At 40.5% G+C, this 19793-nt stretch overlaps 1 protein-coding gene across 1 annotated transcript in view; it reads left to right on the top strand.

Annotated features, from left to right (window-relative positions):
- HTRA1 (HtrA serine peptidase 1) overlaps positions 1-19793 on the top strand; it is a 55966-nt gene that overhangs the window by 29351 nt on the left and 6822 nt on the right. The window contains exon 4 of the mRNA XM_056850472.1: positions 18998-19192. Within this exon, the coding sequence (XP_056706450.1) occupies positions 18998-19192 (195 nt within the window). The remainder of the gene's footprint in view (positions 1-18997; positions 19193-19793) is intronic.

The raw sequence follows: 19793 nt of genomic DNA on the forward strand, positions 1-19793 counted from the left end.
AAATGCGGGGGCAGGCGGCCTGACCCTGAACAACTACCAAATAAATATGCTAGACTTTAAAGAGTAATTTGGGCCTACTATGTGTTGGTTTCCAGGCAAGAACTGTGTAGTACTGGTCATCAGAGGGATGACAAGTTGTAAAGACTGGAGGTCAGCAAGTTTGTATAACTGTGCTGTGCTTTTAAAGCATGGGCAAGTTAATTTTGCTTCAGCAGCTTCATAAGAGTTACTTCCCCATGATGGGATCCAGTATAGCTGCTCCATGTATATGAAGGTGGGGCCATTTGTTTGGATCATTTCCACTTAGGCGGGAGGGGGGCAGTGGATGGGAAAGATAGGCACAACTGGACCTGCCAATATAGTTTCAGAATTCATATTCACGTCTTAAGAAAAATTCAATAATAATATGGGAGCCAGCGCGGTGTAGTGGTGGACTCTAATCTGGGGAACAGGGTTTGATTCCCCACTTCTCCACATGAGAGGCAGACTCTAATCAGGTAAACTGGGATGGTTTCCCCACTCCTACACATGAAGCCATCTGGGTTACCTTGGGCTAGTCACAGTTCTCTCAGAACTCTCTCAGCCCCACCTACCTCACAGGGTGTCTGTTGTGGGGAGAGGAAGGGAAGGAGATTGTAAGCCGGTTTGATTCTTCCTTAAACCAACTCTTCCTCCTCCTCTTCCTCCTCTCTGTATTTTTAAATTGTATTTTAAATATCTAATCCCACTTGGGTTTCAAAAAGAATTGTACACTTGACAATTTATTATAAAAATGTTTCTATTGGGAAAAAACAGGTCAGCAGGCTGGGTCTGCACATTGTTGCTGTGTATTTTACTGTCACGTATTTTAACATATTTGTGAGAGTACATCCAGAACAACAGCACAGACAAGAAACGAGTGGTAGAATTTAGGGCTTGGCTGAGCCTTTCACATTTTGGGAGCTGCATGCGCTCAAAAAGAACACCCTGCAGTCATAGGGTGTTAGTATGGCTAGTAAAACCGGTTGTGGGAGTAACCACAATCATATGAAGGATCACTTCTTTTCCATGAAGAGTCTTCCTCCTCTTTACACATTACACTGTCCGCCTGGGAGCAGCGACAGTTGCTGTGCAGATGTGTCCTAATTCAGCTTTGGAAGGGAAATGCGCAATTAAGATACAGCTCAGTTTCTTTGGACTGCATCTCCTGGCATGTGTTTGATTTTTTTTCTCCTCCAAAATGTAGCAAGAATAATGTTTGTTTATGCCCTAGAGTGCTCTCTGGTTTTCATGTGGTTAGTTGCTTTGCCACTGTATTTGTGCTGTTTCAAAACCTCCCTTTAATACACTGCAGGTGTGCATGTTGTGCTGTATAGTTTGGCTTTTGTAAAGGGACAAATGCTGTTTTATTTTCCATTGCACATGGGTTTGGGGAAATGGGGACACACGCAAACCCTGAGCCAGTTTTTCAGATCCCATAGAGCTGCTTTGGCTGTCATAACTGCTCAGTCATTCTCATGCGGCTGTGCTGTATAAACATATTGGCTGAAGGGTACCTCATGGGAACAGGTTAACTTTGAAGAGATGTACAGAGCGTTTATGATACCAGCTTTTTTCTCTCTCTCTCTCTCTCTCTCTCTCTCTCTCTCTCTCTCTCTCTCTCTCTCTCTCTCTCTCTCTCTCTCTCTCTCTCTCTCTCTGTGTGTGTGTGTGTGTGTGTGTGTGTGTGTGTGTGTGTGTGTGTGTATATATATATATATGTAGTTGGTAGTTTATATGATAGTATTTATATATAGTTGGTAGATTAGGAGGCCATATATGCCTGCTTGTAGTATATGATTTAAAAAATCATATACCATATTTAAAAAATTGCACACACCAGAATGTATCATCTAAATGCACGAGTAAATAATGTGTAGGTGCTCCTCCTAGAAGTGGCAATCCCTCTTTAAAGCAAAATAATTGAATTTAGATTTCAGTCCATTGTCTGATATAAAGTTCCATTTTACTAAACAGATACTATATGGTACTCTGTTTGCATACAAACCTTGTGGCCTTTCACTGAGCTGTGGTGGTGGAAAGTACTGTTGTTGCAGCCAATTTATGGTGACCCCCTTGGGGATTTCAAGGCAAGAAACAGAGGTGGTTTGCCATTGACTGCCTCTGTGGGGCAACCCTGGACTGCCTTGGTGGTTTCCTGTCCATATAGTAACCAGGGCTGACCCTGCTTAGCTTCCAACATCAGATGAGATCAAGCTAGCCTGGGCCATCCAGGTAAGGGCATACTGAGCTGTGACCTCTTGCCAAAATTCTAAAGATGGAGCCACCCTCATTCCCCTTTCCAGGGTTTATCAAAGGCCTGAGCTCAGAATTTCACACACCCCTAAACCAAAATAGCACAAAAGGGGATGTTTGTTTGTTTTACTAGATTTGTTAGTGGCTTTTCTAGATTTGTTAGTGGCTTTTCTAACATTTTCTAGTGGTGTACATCAGATACAATCAGAGTCTTAAAATTCAATACTGAAACGTCACAACAGCTAAATAATTGAAAGTTATGTTCTAGTATTCAGTTGAAAGTGACAGAATAAAACAAGTAGGTCATAAAAGACGAGTCAACAACTCAGATTAAAACAGGGCTATTAAAAGCTCTGCCTTGACCTGGATAGCCCCAGGCTAGCCTGATCTCATCTGATCTCAGAAACTAAGCAGGGTCAGCCCTGATTAGTATTTGGATGGGCAACCACCAAGGAACACCAGAGTCATGACATGGAAGCAGGCAATGGCAAGCCAGCTCTGAATGTCTGTTGCCTTGAAAACCCTACGGGGTTGCCATAAATCAGCTGTGACTTGACGGCACACACACACATAAAAAGTTTACATTTTTTGGCTGAATACCTGTAGAGATGAGGACAGTGAAATGTCTTGGGACACAGAATTCCAGAACGATGGGGAAAACCCTGTTACATGTGGAGCCGAGCTTGGCCTCTCAGCAAGATGGATCCTTAAGCAGGGATCTCAGAGCTCCCCACAGTACATGTGCCAGGATACTTTGACCCACCCTTATCCACATGTTCTACAGGAGCAAGCGCAGGCTGTGTATGAGTGATCAAAAGAGTTTATGGAAGGAGAAAGTACCAGCCTGCAACACATCATTTTACTTGTTCACACAATGCTTAGAGTACATGCAGATGCTGTAAATTTTCTCCTGAAGAGTGAGCATGCAAATTTTCTCCTGAAGAGTGAGCTGTAAATTTTCTCCTGAAGAGTGAGCATAGCTCCCCCACCCCCACAATGATTTTAACAGATGAGTTAACTGAATGGTGATCTAGTGGTCCTTTTTCACTGTCACCTATGCTTCGTGTACACCATCTAGAATTGGATTTCCTTCCGGTTAACCACAGGGAGATTATATGTATGGACAAAATGTGGTGCTTGTGCTTCCCTATATCAGTTCTACCATATGATTGGATTCACCCATATGTGACTGAGTGGGTGATTGGAGAAAGTTTTGGATGGTTACATGGATAAACTCTTGAGTGTATTTGCTGGTGGTCTGACAAGAATGATCTCCCATCTTTTTTTTTATACTTGGGGGGAAATGGTGTGCATAAGTGAAAACTTGTTATAAGTAGAAAACAAAGGAGGGAATTCACTGAGATGACTGTTCTGGGCACTGCTGCAAGCTAGAGTTTTGGCAACGATTAAGAGAGGAAGTGCGCCAATGAATACACACAGTGGCTGAGTGCGGCCATTTCCTTTTAAGCATTGTTTCCTGAATTATTTGTTGTATTGTTTTCGGAAAGAGGAAAACGATATGCTGTAGGAAGTATTACAACATGTATGTTTGTTCTAGTGGATGCAGATTATGAAGAGGTGTATATATTTCATCATTCCTTCCACATTCTCTGATGTCAGAGCAAAAAAAAAAAAGCACTTTTATTGATAGCCCATCCTTAACATTATGTAACAAGTTTGGTTTGGTCACTTATGCATGCATCTCATAAAAGGCTGGATGCAGATAACTGTGAACAGAGGCTGCCTACTCCTTGCCTAGCCCTCTTTCCGAACCCCTTGAGGCTTCTGAGGGCTGGGCATTCTCAGGGAAGGGGAAATTGCCAGAAATTGCCTCCCAAATGTTATGCAAACTCTTGCTCAAAAGGATGGCTGGAGGGGGCAGGTTTTCCTTCCGGTTGCAGCCCTTAGAAAATTTTCATTTGTCTGTACATGCGCAGGGAGGTAGTTTCTGTTGATTCCCTTTCCTCATTGCCATCACTTATGCTACATGCCATACCGTTCCTGACCATGCCCCCTCCCCCGTTTTGAGGAGTAGCTTTTTTTGTGGGGTGGGGAATAGGAGGAGGTCACAGAATGGAAAAGTGGCAAAAGGCCTGTTCCATGGAATCAGTTCTCAGTTCTCTATGTCCAGTCTGTTGCATTTGAATTCAGTGTGGTCTCATCTTTGGGATTGTCTATGCCCTTTTACATGCCTGTTGATAGTTGACTAGACCATGCCACAATTCTGTTTCTGAAGAAGGAAATATTTTCTTCTTTAGGCAGGCTGTTCAAAAATGGAGATGGTATTATTCTTTTGCTTATTGGGCCAGACTTTGAAAGGCTCACAGATGTCTGTGGGTAAAAGAATGAAACAAAACCAACACATGGACATTTGCTGTAAGATTCCATGCTGCTGACATTTCTAAAAAAGTTATGTTTTTGCAGCCATGTGCATACAATTTTCCTTTAAGTGAGGTACTGCTGGCTCAGAGCAGGCGGCTTTCCTAAACAGAATAGGAAGTTAAATAAGGTATTAAATTGTAGGCACCAGTAGCATGAACTGGTTTCCACTGACCTATCCATTTTTTTCCCATAGGGAAAATATAGTGTAAATGAGAACCAGATCTGTTAAACTGGGATTTCCCTAGGCTGTTTCCATATGGTTATGCTGACCTAGCCATCATGGAGATATATAGTAAAATTTGATATTTTAATAAGAAATCTTGGGAAATGGTAGGCTTTTTTATTAGCTAACAATTCTGAATTTGTTTGCTAGGGAGGGAGGAAAAATAGAAATTTTGAAAAATGATAATATAAGAGAAAAACTAAGGGAGGGAGGAAGCAGCAAAAATGACAGCACAAACAGCCATACTGAACTGGCCAATTGGTCTATTTAGTGGACTTTTCCAGTTGGCTGCAGCAGCTCACCAAAGCCTAAGATCTGTTTACTGAAAGAACCTGAGACCTTCTGAAAACACATTGAATGGGAGCTTCCAGTATGAGAAACTGTAACCAAAGTAATGAGAGTATTTATCAGAACTGCAGGAATACATAAAACCACCTTATTCTGAATCAGACGGTTAGTCTGTCAAGATCAGTACCATTTACTCTGACTGGTAGCATCTCTCCAGGGCTTTCAAATCACGTACTTCCTGATTGTTTTAACTGGAGATGCTAGGGATTGAACCTGCAGCTTTATGCAACCAAGTATATCCTCTAGATCCTCTAACATTATCCATGGCCCACTTCCTTTTCCCATTTCCAGTAACTGCTGGCAGGCACAGGACCTTGCAATACACAACCTGTGCTGATGCATTGTGTCTGTCATTGAGAAACAGTTTCAGTCTTTTCAAATGTCATGGTAAGCTGGAGGAGAAGAGAAATATTCTTGCTAGAACCTCCTAATCATTTAGTATGTCTTATGAGACAAGATTCATTTTTATCATCAAGCCTTAATGCTTTTCTTGGTAAACTTCATGAGTTAGGATTTTTGACAGATGGTAATTTAATTATTCTGATCACCTATTGAATACAATAAGTGAAGTTATTTTGTTGCAAGATTGGTCTGGGTTGGTTACTGATTTGTGTAGAAAGGGTTCTCTGAATTGCGGGTACATTCCCACTACTTGTTTTATGGTTGCCAACTGTTTGCTCACTATACAAAACCCTAAATATACACATTTATTCTAATAGCAAGATGCAATTCGCTTCCAATGGCCAAACATCTTGGAAGGCTTAAAGCCATTCCCTGGGTGGAAAGAAAGAAAGTGTTGAGGCTAAATTTTATAGCACCGAAAATACTGAATTTGTCAGTAGTGTTTTATGGTAATTCAATTTCAATTTATTAGGGTCATTGACCAGCAAAGCGAACAGTAGTGTTTTATAATAATACATTATCGCAAATGTTTGAAAAACTGAAATATTTGGGGGGAACAGTCTCCCGCCTGTTTTGTTCCCAGGGCATCATGTCTCTAGGACTGAAGGCAAGTCTAGGGCAGGCCAAGTGTACTCTTCCTCCTCGCTTAGCTAAGGATGGTCACACTCCCTCTCCCTTCTCCCTTCAATCAATTTCATTGCATCCCTATGCTTCTTATTCTGAAACAAAATAGCTGTCACCCCTTTCCCTCTTGCCATTTCACCGAAGCCCCTGTCTTTTTTCTCACAGAAATCAAATTAATGCTTGGGAAGGAAGCCCATGATTAGAACTAGGTCATTCACTCCCTTTGGGTGGTTCCACATTAGCCAGGTTAGCACAGTTACTATTATTTATACATGTAATTATAACTGGTTCCAGACAACAATGTCATCAATCCTGCTGTTCTCCCATTCTTTCCATGTTTTCGTCCCATCTTTCCTAGGCATGGTTTGTTGCCTCCCCCCCCCCATTGCTTTTGTATAGAATAGAAACACAATGTTTTTTGTTTGTGGATGGCCTTTGTGCTGCTGCTTTGGCATGTTCTTGGAATAGCATGTGGTTTGTTGTGTGCTGCAAAGTATAATTCTGATTGTCAGCCTCTAAACTGTTGACAGTACATTTTTAAAAATGCAACAGCTAACACAACATACACATTGTCAACACTGGTGCCATTACACTGCTGTGTATTGGTGCATTTCTTTTTCTGCCTATAGGCAGTTATCCTGGTGAAAAGACATAATGGTGCTAGTCAACTCAGACTGAAAAAGAATTATAGAGGTTTACCCCAGCTAATGTCGGTTAACCGGGGAGGGGGTTCATATTCAGAACAAAACCTCATGTGTAGATGGGGAAATCTGGGCTTTAAGTGGTATTGAGGTACAGTATACACCAGTGTGTGGATCTTTCATTGTAATTACGCATGCTGCTAATTCTGGAACAGCAATAACTTGATTGCTGAGAGTGGCCACTATTCTCCCTTAGTCCTGGAATATAAAGAGAGGTTTGAAGGAGGAATCTCTCCATGGAAAAGAAGATAAGGTGGTATGTTGTGAATTACTTTAGTTTGTAGCATTGTGTTTATGTGGAGCAATTTCTGTCGTGTCTGTTGGTCAACGGAACAAAACCATGTGATTAAATCTACATCTTTTGCCTTACTACCTTTTCAGTGTTTCTTTGGGAGATGTTACAGTTGTACATACAGTCTGTTTGGTGGGTTATCACTAGCGATGACAGGGAGCTTGGAGAGAAGGAAGAAGGAGGAAGGTTTTGTCCTGAGAAAGCACCATGGATAGCCATATGTGGCAAGCTTTTTTTGCTACTCTGTGCAACTGTATCTGGGAATCCAAGAGTGCTAGTGAAGAAAAAGGGATTTCTGAATTTGGTAATAATGAGAAACCAGAGTTAGTACTAACTGCAGTTAACAAGTCAGGTAAAAACTGTTGTTTAGAATCCCAGCTTGGTCCCCATCAAGAAACCACAATTTATTAGGCAGCTTACATTTGGATAGCATGATATCCTGGAGTTTAATTCAATCACTGATTACTGATTGGGGTTTATTGTGAGGGCTGAATGTATCCTTAAAGAAGTGGGCAGGAAAACCATGGCACATGATCCTATAGACTGCCAGTATTTTGGTTCTTGATTAGAACATGGTGGTAAACTGAAACAAGATATATGGAGCTTTGGCAGATGATTGGCACTGGTGGTAGAAATATAGAAAAAAAGAATCAAAGTTTCTCAATAAACATTAATGTTAGCTCAGTATTTAAATAACTTAGAACAACTAAGCCATATAGCTTCATGATTTGGGGTAGCCAAAAGAAGCAAATAACCGTTGTGAGCAGCAGCAATTTGAAAACTGTAACAGCTTTTTTATATATAAAAAGGTAAGGTGTATTTTCATTTACGTAAGTAACCACGTCAGCTAGGATTTCATTCTTTGCAAACAGCAAAGAATGTGCATCCGTAAGTCTAATGTGTAGCCAGTTAGACAGAGCAGCAGTATTTCCAAAATGTGGGTTAGCCTTTTCTGTTCCTTTGAGCAAAAGTAAACTGGATGAAGCCACAATGAATACAAGGCACATTCTGTGATTACATAATGACTGCTTGAAGGCCAAAACAAATAGAACTGAGAAAACCTCCCACGTAGAAGACTACACAACAGAAAATGGCACTGTTTTCTATCTCTTGCTATATGAAAGTACCATGTGCATAGCTAAGGGCATTCACCTTGGAGGGCTGTATAGATCATCCCTGCCCTGTCTCAAGCCTTCTCAGTATCTTATTTATTTTAATAGCTCTTTTGGGCTTAAGTAAAACATGACGCGTTTGCACTTGAAATGTTTTGCATTTCATCTCCATCAAAACATTTGAACCTTATAAACTTAATAGGATCCAAAAACACCTAATCACAGGGATTTTGGTTTGGCGACAAGTCATATCTGACTTATGGCAATCCATGGTGGGGTTTCCAAGGCAAGAGACTATCAGAGCTGGTTTGCCATTGCCTGCCTCTGCATCATGACCCTGATATTCCTCGGAGGTCTCCCATCCAAATACTTGCCAGGGTGGACCTTACTTAGCTGCTGAGGTCTGATGAGATCAGGCTAGCCTGGGCTATCCAGGCCAGAGAAAGACAGAGAAAATATACTTATTTCAGCTTGCAAAGTTGCCAGTAATACTTGGACTTTTAAAATGGCTCCTAGGGAAATGGGGTTAATGATTGTGATTGCCCAATGCCCATATCTGACTCAACCAAATCCCCAATCCTAAATCACTGGATGGAGCTGATTATAAATTTATATATTTCCTTCTCCAATAGTTATGAAGTAGGTGACTTTCGGTTAGTTAGTTTTTTTTGCTCAAAAGTGCATGATCAGTTCTCCTTCTTTCCAGATACATTTAGCTCAGTTATGCCACTGCTAAATAGCTATGATATGTTTACATGTCCAGGTTATATGAAGTACTGAATTAGGAAATACAGCTAATCATGTGCACAGATGTCACTTGAGCTATGCACATTGGTTTGGATCCTATCTTTTTGTTGTTCCATCAGCATCTGCATTGTTTCTCTGATGCGAGAGAAACCTTCCACTGATGCATGATGCTGTTCTTTTGACATAAGATCCTCAGTGGTGCTTTGTGCCAAAGGAATACACTGACACTGAAATAATGAAATTGTGGAATTCAACTCAGTGTTTGTAATTAAATCACTGCACTCTGCCCTGGCAGTCTCAGACTTTGGAACTAAATGGAAGTTGCTAATAAGTGAAAGGTTTTTTTTTGGGGGGGGGAGGGGGTTGTAATTTAAATGGTAATATAGATGTGGTTGTTTGCAACATGATTTAATATATTGTGCAGTATGCCCTAAATGCAGCTGTGGCACGAAATCTAATTACCTCCCTACCCACTTGGCAGTCATTTTTCTTCTCCACTTCATCACTCAGCTTTTTTACTTCTGTGTGCTTTGAGGGAGGTCTTCTGATGTATTCAGAAAACAGTTCCACAATTTATAAAAAAATAACAAAAAGAAAAACCATCGTATGAATCCATGGAATAAAAGACATTTATATGTTAGCACATTAAAAAAAACGAGTCTGACTCCATTAGGTTTCTTAAACCACTATGAGGTAAACATCTGAGAAGAAACTTCTAAGATCTGGCTATTTGTTTTTGGGTCAAGATTATTTCCACATGTTTTGTAAGAGGTACCTCTGAAAGTTGACCAGCTTGTTTTCAAAACTTTTGGCTATTAACATCTTTATGCATAAACACACCAACTTTGCTTTCCTGCTTTCCACAGACTGTGTACACAGGGGGGGGAAAGCCAAATCCTCTCTGGCCACACAAATACCATAACCACAGTGCTGTAGAAGGGAAGCAAAACCACATGAACTGATCAGACAAACACAAGGGAAGACTTCGGGCAAGAGAGAAGCTAAGAGGGCAAAAGTTCGCATTTTCTTTCTAGTGCAGAAGTGAGTGGACATGAAGCAATATTGTGTTGAGAAACAAAAATAAAATTGATCTTCTGCATTGTCTGCTGTGAATATCATGCACTATTACTAGGAGCACTCCAGTTGAGTTTGGTTGAAGGCAAATAATCTCTCTGCAGCTTCTCTTAGATGTGATCTCTGGAGACAACAGGGCCTAGTGCATGGGTTCTTTTGCCAGGCACGTATTTTGGTCCCGTTTTCTCTCTGCCTCTCTAATTTCCAGTGAATGATTATCTGTACTTGTGCTTTTCTCCCCCAGCTTTTTGGGAGAGGACCTGTGGCTTATCCACTTTGCACGCAGAAGGTTGCAGGTTCTATCTCCAGCTTATCCAGTTAAAAGGATCGGGTAGTAGGTGATATAAAAGATCTCTGCCCAAGTCCCTGGAGAGCTGCTGCCCACCAGAGTAGACCATGCTGACCTTGATAGACCAATGGTCTGATTCAGTGTAAAGCGACTTCCTATGTCCATGTGCGTGTGGAACCTCCAAAAATGCAAAGGCATGTGAGTAATTCTGGTGTCCCAGCAACTGTTATGATGCCCAACTTTGGCTTCCACCAGCTCTGCTCTGGATGTTTGTGAATATTCTTACTTCATTAATTTTTTTTTAAAAAAATGAGAGAGCAGGTCGCCCTTTCCCATTGTTAAGAAGCAGTAGATAGGTGTGCTTCTGTCATACCTCCATAATTTCCAGTTTATTGAAACAGGAACATAAGCCCTTTTATTAAATCCATCCTGTCCACAGCACAAGCTCAGATTGTTCCAGTTACTGATTTAAAAAAGCTATACCATGCACAACATTGCCTTATGCATCCAATCTTAACTGAGCAGTTTTTGTGATGTTATTGTTCTCTTTATTCCATTTTTATTAGGTAAGCCATGAAACAGAAATGCAGCTCTCCCCAAATATTAAGCATAGTTTTATATCTGATGTAAGTCTTTGTGAATTCATAGTACTGTGTGTGCATGTCCCATTGTATTTAATCTTCCTGCTTTCCTTTTTATCATATTCCAGATCTTTGCTGTTCACTTTTAGCTATGACCCTTTCAGAATACAGATGATGGATTTGATGTGGCACTGATGCATCACGTCTGTTAGTTTTAGTGAATGCTGGTGTAGATGATGGATTTGATGTGGCACTGATGCCTCACGTCTGTTAGTTTTAGTGGATGCTGGTGTATATAATTTCAGGCCTACTTCTATTGATTTTTTCCCTTGCGTATTTGAGGGTAGAATCGATATTTCATTGGCCGAGTCCTGCTCCGGCATCACAGTGGAAAGTAGACTCCCCCCCCCCCCCGGGCCTGATACATTCGCTCGCACAATCAGTTAGACCATATGAAAGTATCACAGGCCTGTGAACATATTGAACTTGGAAGTATATTGTTTTCTTTGGCAGTTTGTTAAGAAATAAAATATCATTCCTGCCTTAATATAGTAAAGCCTGTCTAAGTTTTGACATCATTTAGCCTAGTAGAATGCTGAAGTTCAGTTCAGTCATTTCCCAGGGTTACAGCTGTTAGATATTTTGCAATTTGTTGACAGCTGAGTCTGTGAATGCAGTAGGAAGAAAAATCTATATTCTTCTTAAAGAAACAGCAAAGTTTGCTCAAAAGATGTCTGAATATTGACATTTTTCTTATTTAAAGATCACTAAGCCATTTTGTGCAAACTGATTATGTACAGCTTGTTCAGAAAACAGATATTAAAGCCAATCTTTTCCCCCTTACTGATGTACCCTTAACAGAGACTGGAATTTAATTGCTATTTCCTAAAGACGTGCCCTAACTTGGATAGCTCAGGCTAGCCTGATCTTGTCAGATCTTGGAAGCTAAGCAGGGTCAGCTCTGGTTAGTACTTGGATGGGAGACCACCAAGGAAGTCCAGGGTTGCTATGTAGAGACAGGCAGTGAACATCTCTTGCCTCAAAACCCCTATGTTGGCTGCGACTTGGCAGCACTTTACACAAAACAAAGGAGTAGGGACTTCAGTTTGGTTCATACCATCGCACAGTAAATACTTATCAGTAGTGTCGCACAGTAAATACTTATCAGTAGTGTCTTAATCTTCTAGAGGAAGTTCTCACACTAGTTTTGATATGCTCCAGAATGCACTATACTTAGAAAAGTGGAAAACTCTGAAGTTGACATTTTTGGAGCCTGACAATCTGTAATCTATCCTATCCAGATCCTAGGACCAATCCAAATTGGTTCAAAATGGATCAATCTCGGTCTGCAGCTTCTCCTGGCAGCCTACTCTGCTATTTCCCACTTTCCCAAATTCCCCGGAGTCCAAATCTGCTGGGAATAATAGGAACTACATTTCCCATGAATCCCAAGGCTTTGCTGTTGGAAGCGTGTGTGACAGTGATCAGGCAATGCGGCAGAACTACAGCTTTTCCAGAAGGCCTTTCTTTGTCTTTTCCTCCTGGATATTTTTGAGAAGGGTTGGAAGAAGATCGCACGAGAAATACTGAGGGGGAAAAAATGAGGGTCCTAAGCCTTGTCATGTGGTGATGATATTACCACCATAGACCGGGCCATGGGCCCATCCATTTCAAATCCAACCTGGAGTTTGGACTATTTTTAAAACATCCAGTGGATGTTTGACAAAAATAACGTTTTCCCGGAATTATTTTCGTAGTGGACTAAGAAGAGTCCAGCCATTCTTAATTCTGCTGGGGAGGGATGACTTCTCACAATAAAATTTTAATAAATCTATTGTGTCTGGCTTAGGCAAGGATTCTGACCCTGAAATCACATTCCTTTTTTTGTGCTTGTGAGTAGGGGTCTAGCCTTAGCATCTTGGGAAGAAGCAATTGTTGTCTTAGATTCTCTGATACTTCATCTAAGTGACCTAAAACCCTCGTACTGGGAGCAGCAAAATGGTATCTGATCCTTCAAAGTATATGGGTTTCACATGCAGCTATCTTGTTGTGTTCAGAGCTTGGGATCTATTTGTTAAGGGGAAGAAGAGACTAAAGGGAACAATAATAATAACAGTTGTGTGCCATCAAATCACAACCAACTCACGGTGATCTCAAGACCATGAGGTTTTGAAGGTAAGAGAGGCGCCATGGTGGCTTGGCATTGCCTCCCTCTGCATAGCAACCCCAGTCTTCCTTGGTGGTCTCTTATCCAAGTACTAATCATGGCCAATCCTGCTTAAGCTTTCAACCTCTGACAAGATTGGGCTATTCAGGCTGCTACTAAAGGAAACAGAGGGATAAAAAGGGAATGCAGAAAGGAAACTTCCAAAAGAGACAGTGGTCTGCCCCAGGCTACATAATGAATCAGTAACTCAGCATGGTGGAGGAGGGAGGAGGGCACATTTAAATATTGGTTATGTCCACGCTTCTAAATGCTTGGACATGGAAGGCATGCAGTGTGATCCAATGTTTCAATAAAGTTTTGCATTTTAATTGTAGAGTGACTAAGTCTTACAGACAGCTTCTTAAATAAATCCCCTTCTATTCTGAGTGATGTGTTAAAATAAATGAAAAACAAATCCTGATTAGAGCTACCTACTATAAGGATAGTCCTGAAACTAATTATTCAGTTTCCGCAGCAAGAAGTGGAGAGGTAAATGCTTGGAGTTAATTGAGTCTTTCTTGATTCTCTTAGACAGTGTTCAGCTTCTCACCTGTGCTGTCAGTCATTTCAAATTCTGTAAACTTGGCCTGTAATAGTTAGCTGACAATCAATTCTACATGAGTTGTAACAACTGGATTTTGATGGCCTGTGAGGTATTTTGCTTTTGCTTTGGTTTCAGAAAATCACGCTGTTGATCATTGTGTTGGGATGGGATCATGTCCTTTCATTTTACTTCAGCTTGTTTACCAAAATTAATTGCCTATAGTAATGCTTACCACTTTTGTCCTGATTCAGGAAGGTGATTCTTGCCTTTTTAAACAGGTTTCTGGGTGTGCATCCCTTGCGGGATCAAGAGTTACACTGGCCAAACTGTGTTGTTGTTGTTGTTTTGCATTGGTTCTCTGCATTGGCATTGTGTGCTCATTGTGTTACCATATAGATGAGTCACTTCTGTCACCTTTGGCAGTATTTATTACTTTTGTAAATCAGACCTCTCTCCCCCCCCCCCCACCCAACACTTCCATCAGGGAGGAGGACTGAAGACGAAACTCATTTCAGGTGTTCCAGTCTTCTCATACAGGTTATAGCTGGTAGTGCAAATAATTAAGAATGGTTGATCAACCCATTGCTACAGATATGTATTGCTGGCTAGCAACGATTGCGTTTTAATTTACTCACACAAGTGACATAGAGCATGTTCTTCTATATATAGGTCAGTCATTGAGTTTATATGACAGTCTTTGAGTTTATGCCCAAAACCAGCCTTTTAAAAGAGCATTTTTCATACATGAGGCTTAGTTCATCTTTCTTGTTATTGATGTGAATGTCTGATTGTTGTTAATATTGAAGAGAGAGATTTGTTATGTAAATTATCATTTTGGTCAGTTTACATTAAGAGCCAGCGTGGTGTAGTGGTTAAGAGTGGCAGACTCTAATATGGAGAGCTGGGTTTGATTCCCCACTCTTCCACATGAGGCCTGCTGGGTGACCTTGAGCCAGTCACAGTTCTCTCAGAACTCTCTCAACCCATGCAGAGGCAGAAATGGCAAACCACCTCCAGACGTCTCTTGCCTTGAAAACCCTATGGGGTTGCCATAAGTCAGCTGTGACTTGAGGGCACACACATACATACAAGTTTACATTTGTATTACAGACCAGCCAAACACTTGTAAACCTTGTGTTTGAAAGCACTCTAAGCTCCTGATCCTGCAACATCTGTCCAGTTGGGCTCAGATTTTGAGCTCAGCTGGATTTCCACAAAAGGAAAGGAAATAGCTCTTTAGCTTGCGTAAGTAGATTATTGCCATATTAATCAAGGAATAAACCGGCCAATGAAGATCTCATATATGGTCATTTGAGTATTTAAGCTTGTTGTTAAAATGCAGAACCTGGTCTCTTCTGGAAACTTTCAGTACAGTACACATTTTGCTTTGCAAAACCATGTGTTATAACATCTGCTGAGGAAGGGATTTTTGCAGCTGATTTTGTTTTAACCCCACAAAGAAAAGGCTAACTCTTTCCAGAAGGCTTGTTGAATCACAGAGATGATCCTGAGCCAACTCATACCGGTTTTGACTTTGAACTAACATTTCACCAATACTAGCCCAGACTTGAAGAATCAGCAGAACTGCAACTGATTGCATGACTCAGCAGGAGTTTGTTATATAGCTCTTTTCTTTTGCCAAAAATAATATACAGCTATGAAAGCTTCCTCTCTTCCTCGGGGAATCTCTTATCAATTATTTTAGACATTTTGCTTGTTGCTACAGTCTCTCTTTTCTAATGTTTGTTTCCCCCTGTTTGGGCAGCTCTGTAATGAGTGCAAATAAGAAGCATGTTTTAGGATGTTTCCATTAAAGGTGAATTGAAATATAACCCACGGTTTTTTATACCTATGAAGGGAGGAATGGGTCCTTTGGGTGAAAGATGCGCATACTTTATTAATAAAGTATTACACACATCTGCATTATTTAGTATTACATTTTTGTTTATTCCACAGCATCAGTGAGCACAGCCCTGGAAAGGACCGCTGTGAGAGCCTAAAGGCAAGGAGGATGGGCAAGTGCCCCTCCTCTAGCATCTCTACTGGCAGATGGCGATTGCGTGCAGTGCTGGCAGTCAGACATGGCTGCTGCTGAACAAGCAAACAAGCTTTTTTTGTATTTATATTTCCTTCAAACAGCTCATGCGTCTGGCACAACATCCTAATTTGCCCTTTCTTTTATTCACCCAGGGTTTGTTTTTTCTACTATTGATATTAGTCAGGGCCATACTTGAAGACAAAAAATGTAGTGCAGAATAAAAGGGGTATGCTAAGAGTGTCTTTTTAAAAATAACTCTTTATTTTAAGTTTAGTTTATAACAAATAAAAATACAACAACAGTAGGTTAAACATCCTTGTACAGTCGAGATATGTTCCAATACTTGGTTCCAATATATGTTCCAATATTATACATTGTTCCAATATATGTTCCAATATTATATGTCGGTGCTTTTTACAGAAATCATACCATTTGTTGTATTCACTTAGCAGAACTTAATAAATGCAAATCATATGTTTACTTCGTCATGCCCCCTTCTCCACATATTCTAGAAAAGGTAGCCATCTATTTTAAAAGTTTGTAGAGTAAGATAAGTTATTTGCTACTTTGAGTTGTGAATATATCTTCTAAGAGTGTATTTAACATCATCAAACTTAACAATAAAAATAGCAAGACTGTGTTTCCTTCATTACCTCAATTAGCTGATTCATTTTGTCCATCAGGCACCTCAAAGCATCTTCTTGCTATCTTAACTGGCTGTAGAAGTTTCCATTCAGTGTCTTCTGCCTTACAGGGATGGCAGACTGATTAAAATGCTGTGCCCATCTTGGGGAAAAATGAAATACAGCTGGATGAAAGGGCGTTGAGTCAAAACTGTTAATGGAGAGTTTTGTCATTCAGCAGCAATGGAATGATTCTTACATGAATATTTCCCTGAATGAATTCTGTTTGATAAAAAATTCTAGATGGTTACCATAGCTTCAGCTTCTGTTTTTGATTTTTGCATGAAACTTCCTTCTTTGTGGAAGCTACAGTTGCCACTGAACTGACTGTGTACTGATGACCCATTTCTATGTATTTTTAGCTAGCACTTGCGTTGCAGCGACTAGTTCATGCATGCATTTATATCCCTTGAGTATGTGATAGGATGCCGCAGAAAAACATTGTGTTTTAGTTGAGGCGATTTGAAAGTTCTGTTTGTGGAATTTGTTCCGTGATGCTAATTCACACATGGTGTTAATAAAGTGAACTCATAAAGACAGGGGCTGTGTACCAGATTGGTTGTCAGGGTGGTTTGGTTCACTGACATCTTCAAAAGTCCAGTCTCTGTTGATGGGCGCTAAGTGTTTTGCCTTCATGTTACAGGGTGAAAGGGTAAGTGAGATGTAATTTGAGGAAGGGACAGGCCATCAGAATGTCCCCATCATAGACAGATGGCAACTCTCCCAAACAGTGTTAACTGGTTGATTGCAGGTTCACAAAGTTCAGCCTTACCACCTGAAAATGTGTATGGAATAATTGTGTCAAGGGTCATTGGGCAGGTGCACAGAACAAGTGGATGGTGGTTGTTTTGCCAAGTGTATATGAATTGGGGGAGATCATTAGCAAGTTCTTTATGTGAAGCTAGTTTCGAAATAACCAGTACAGCCCATTCTGTTTGCTTGCAAGATTTCAGTGGCAAAACTGACACTGAGATAATTGCTGTAGGGTCTGTATCAGTGCTTTGCGTTCAGGACCTCTCCGCAGGGCAGTTCATAAAACATGAGCCACAGGAGACTTTCTTCTTGCCCACTCTTAACAAATCTGCATTGGAGACATCTAGGCTTTACTCATGGCACTTGGTAAGATTGCCACATTACTGGGAAGAGTCTATGACCAGTTGTCCTCTGTGCCCAAGTACTCTAGATCTTATTTGGTTTCTTTACATGTTTCTTTTTGTGTGGCTATTTATGCATGGTCTGTTTCCGCTGGTTCACCTGCTCTTTAACTGCATGGTATTTGCAGTTGAATTCTCAAAACACTATGCACAAGGGTTTTTCCCCCTGGAGAAATTCCAGGAGTACCTTGTGATCACTTATGTATCCCCAGAAAAAATGTGGAACTTCTGAACTGATGCGTGAAACGTTCCCTGAAAACGTTGTTTTATAATTGGCTACATCACCAGCCCCCGCAGTGGGACACTTTCATTTGATCTGAACTGGGTGGCCATTTAACAGCCAAAGCAGAGAAGGGTCCGGATAATCCCCCCTCCAACCAATTTGTTTTCGTGGTCTTGCTCTTGCAAACAAACAAACAAACAAACGAACAAACAGAAAAAGGCTTTCATGTAGAAAACACTGACCCACACTTGCTGTGAAACTGACTAAATAAACAGTCTCATGGGGAGGGAAGCAAATAAGCCTGGCTCTGTTCCAACTTGCCAAGAACACTGACCAAAAGCAACTGCACTGGTTGTTTGTGATTATTTCAGCATTCTCTCAACTGTTTGATCTGAAACTGATCCACACTTCCTGTGAAATTGACCAAATAATCAGCCTCATGGTTTCTGTCGCTGGTGCACTTGATAATGGCTTTGAGGGGAGGGGTTGGATGAGGGGGAAGGACACGTGGGAGGGAGACATGAGGATGGGCGAAGGGAGAAAAACCCGAAGTAAAAAGTATGCACAGGACCAGCTTTTGATTTGGGATTGAGGCAGACTTTAAACTTGGGGTAAAACAGCATCCAGAAAACACGAGGGGAAAGTGAGATGACTTCTGAAGGTTGGAAAATGAGTGTATAATCAAAACAAAGCCCCAAAGTAATTGTGGAGTGACCACAGTGGGAACAACCTGTGTTCCGTTTTTTGCCCTTCTCATTTATTACAGGAAACCAGTCCAATGCTGAAGCCGTAAGATATACATCTTGGACGATACAAAATACAGTATTCATTTGCTTCAAAATGACTTATACGAAATACATATTATCATGTACAGTTCTTAGAGCTACACAGTCACGGAAGAAGAATTCTAATTATACTCTATATTTTGTATTTTATTTATTATTCACAGCAGTTAAAACCAACCTTTCTCCTAGAAAAAGGACTCATATTAAATAATGAAGAATGAAGTCACCTGTCTCTTGATTCCTTTGCTAATCTTGCATGTGTGTTTGTAGTTCCGGTATTTTGTCTTATAATGATTTCAACCTTCTTGTTTTCAGGGGAAGCTGCCGGTTCTGCTCCTTGGACGTTCTTCAGAGTTACGTCCTGGGGAATTTGTGGTTGCAATTGGAAGTCCTTTTTCTCTTCAAAATACAGTGACAACTGGAATTGTTAGCACTACCCAACGAGGAGGCAAAGAACTGGGACTTAGAAATTCTGATATGGACTACATTCAAACAGATGCAATTATCAATGTGGGTTGCTTTTCACAAAACTCTTTTAAATTTGTGCTTTTGACCCTAAAATATATTACATCAACAGATTGTGCTTCTACTCTTTACCACCCATATGTATTATCTGGATATCTCTCAAGATCTATTACACACTTGTTGAGGATGTTGTGTTCTCTGTGTGTGGTTTTTTTTAAGGAAAGCTTCTTTTTGTTTTGAGCCAGGGTAAAGATGTAATTTTATAGTGCTCCTGCTATTAACCTCAAGGAGCAGATAATTAATGAAGTCTAATTTTTCAGAGAATTGTGCTAATTTCCTGTAAGTTGACAGCCAGTAGACAAAGAGATATTTTCATAATCTTAAGCAGTGAAGTCAGGAAATTAAATAATCAGAGTCTAACAGCCATGGGGGCAGGAACAGACTGAGCAAGAAACGTTTCTAATAATACAAATATGGAGGGACATACATCAAAGCTTTGTCAGAAATATATTTGTCTCTCTATAAAATAATAATAGGTAAGAGGTCTTTGCTGCTTTGTAGACTGCTTCAGTCACAAAACAGAATTCCTTTGATTTAAGTACCTCCACACAAGAAAGCTTTATTTTGGCTGCTCTAGTATTTTGTC

Source organism: Euleptes europaea, chromosome 5 (assembly GCF_029931775.1).
Source record: "Euleptes europaea isolate rEulEur1 chromosome 5, rEulEur1.hap1, whole genome shotgun sequence".
NCBI lineage: Eukaryota > Metazoa > Chordata > Lepidosauria > Squamata > Sphaerodactylidae > Euleptes > Euleptes europaea.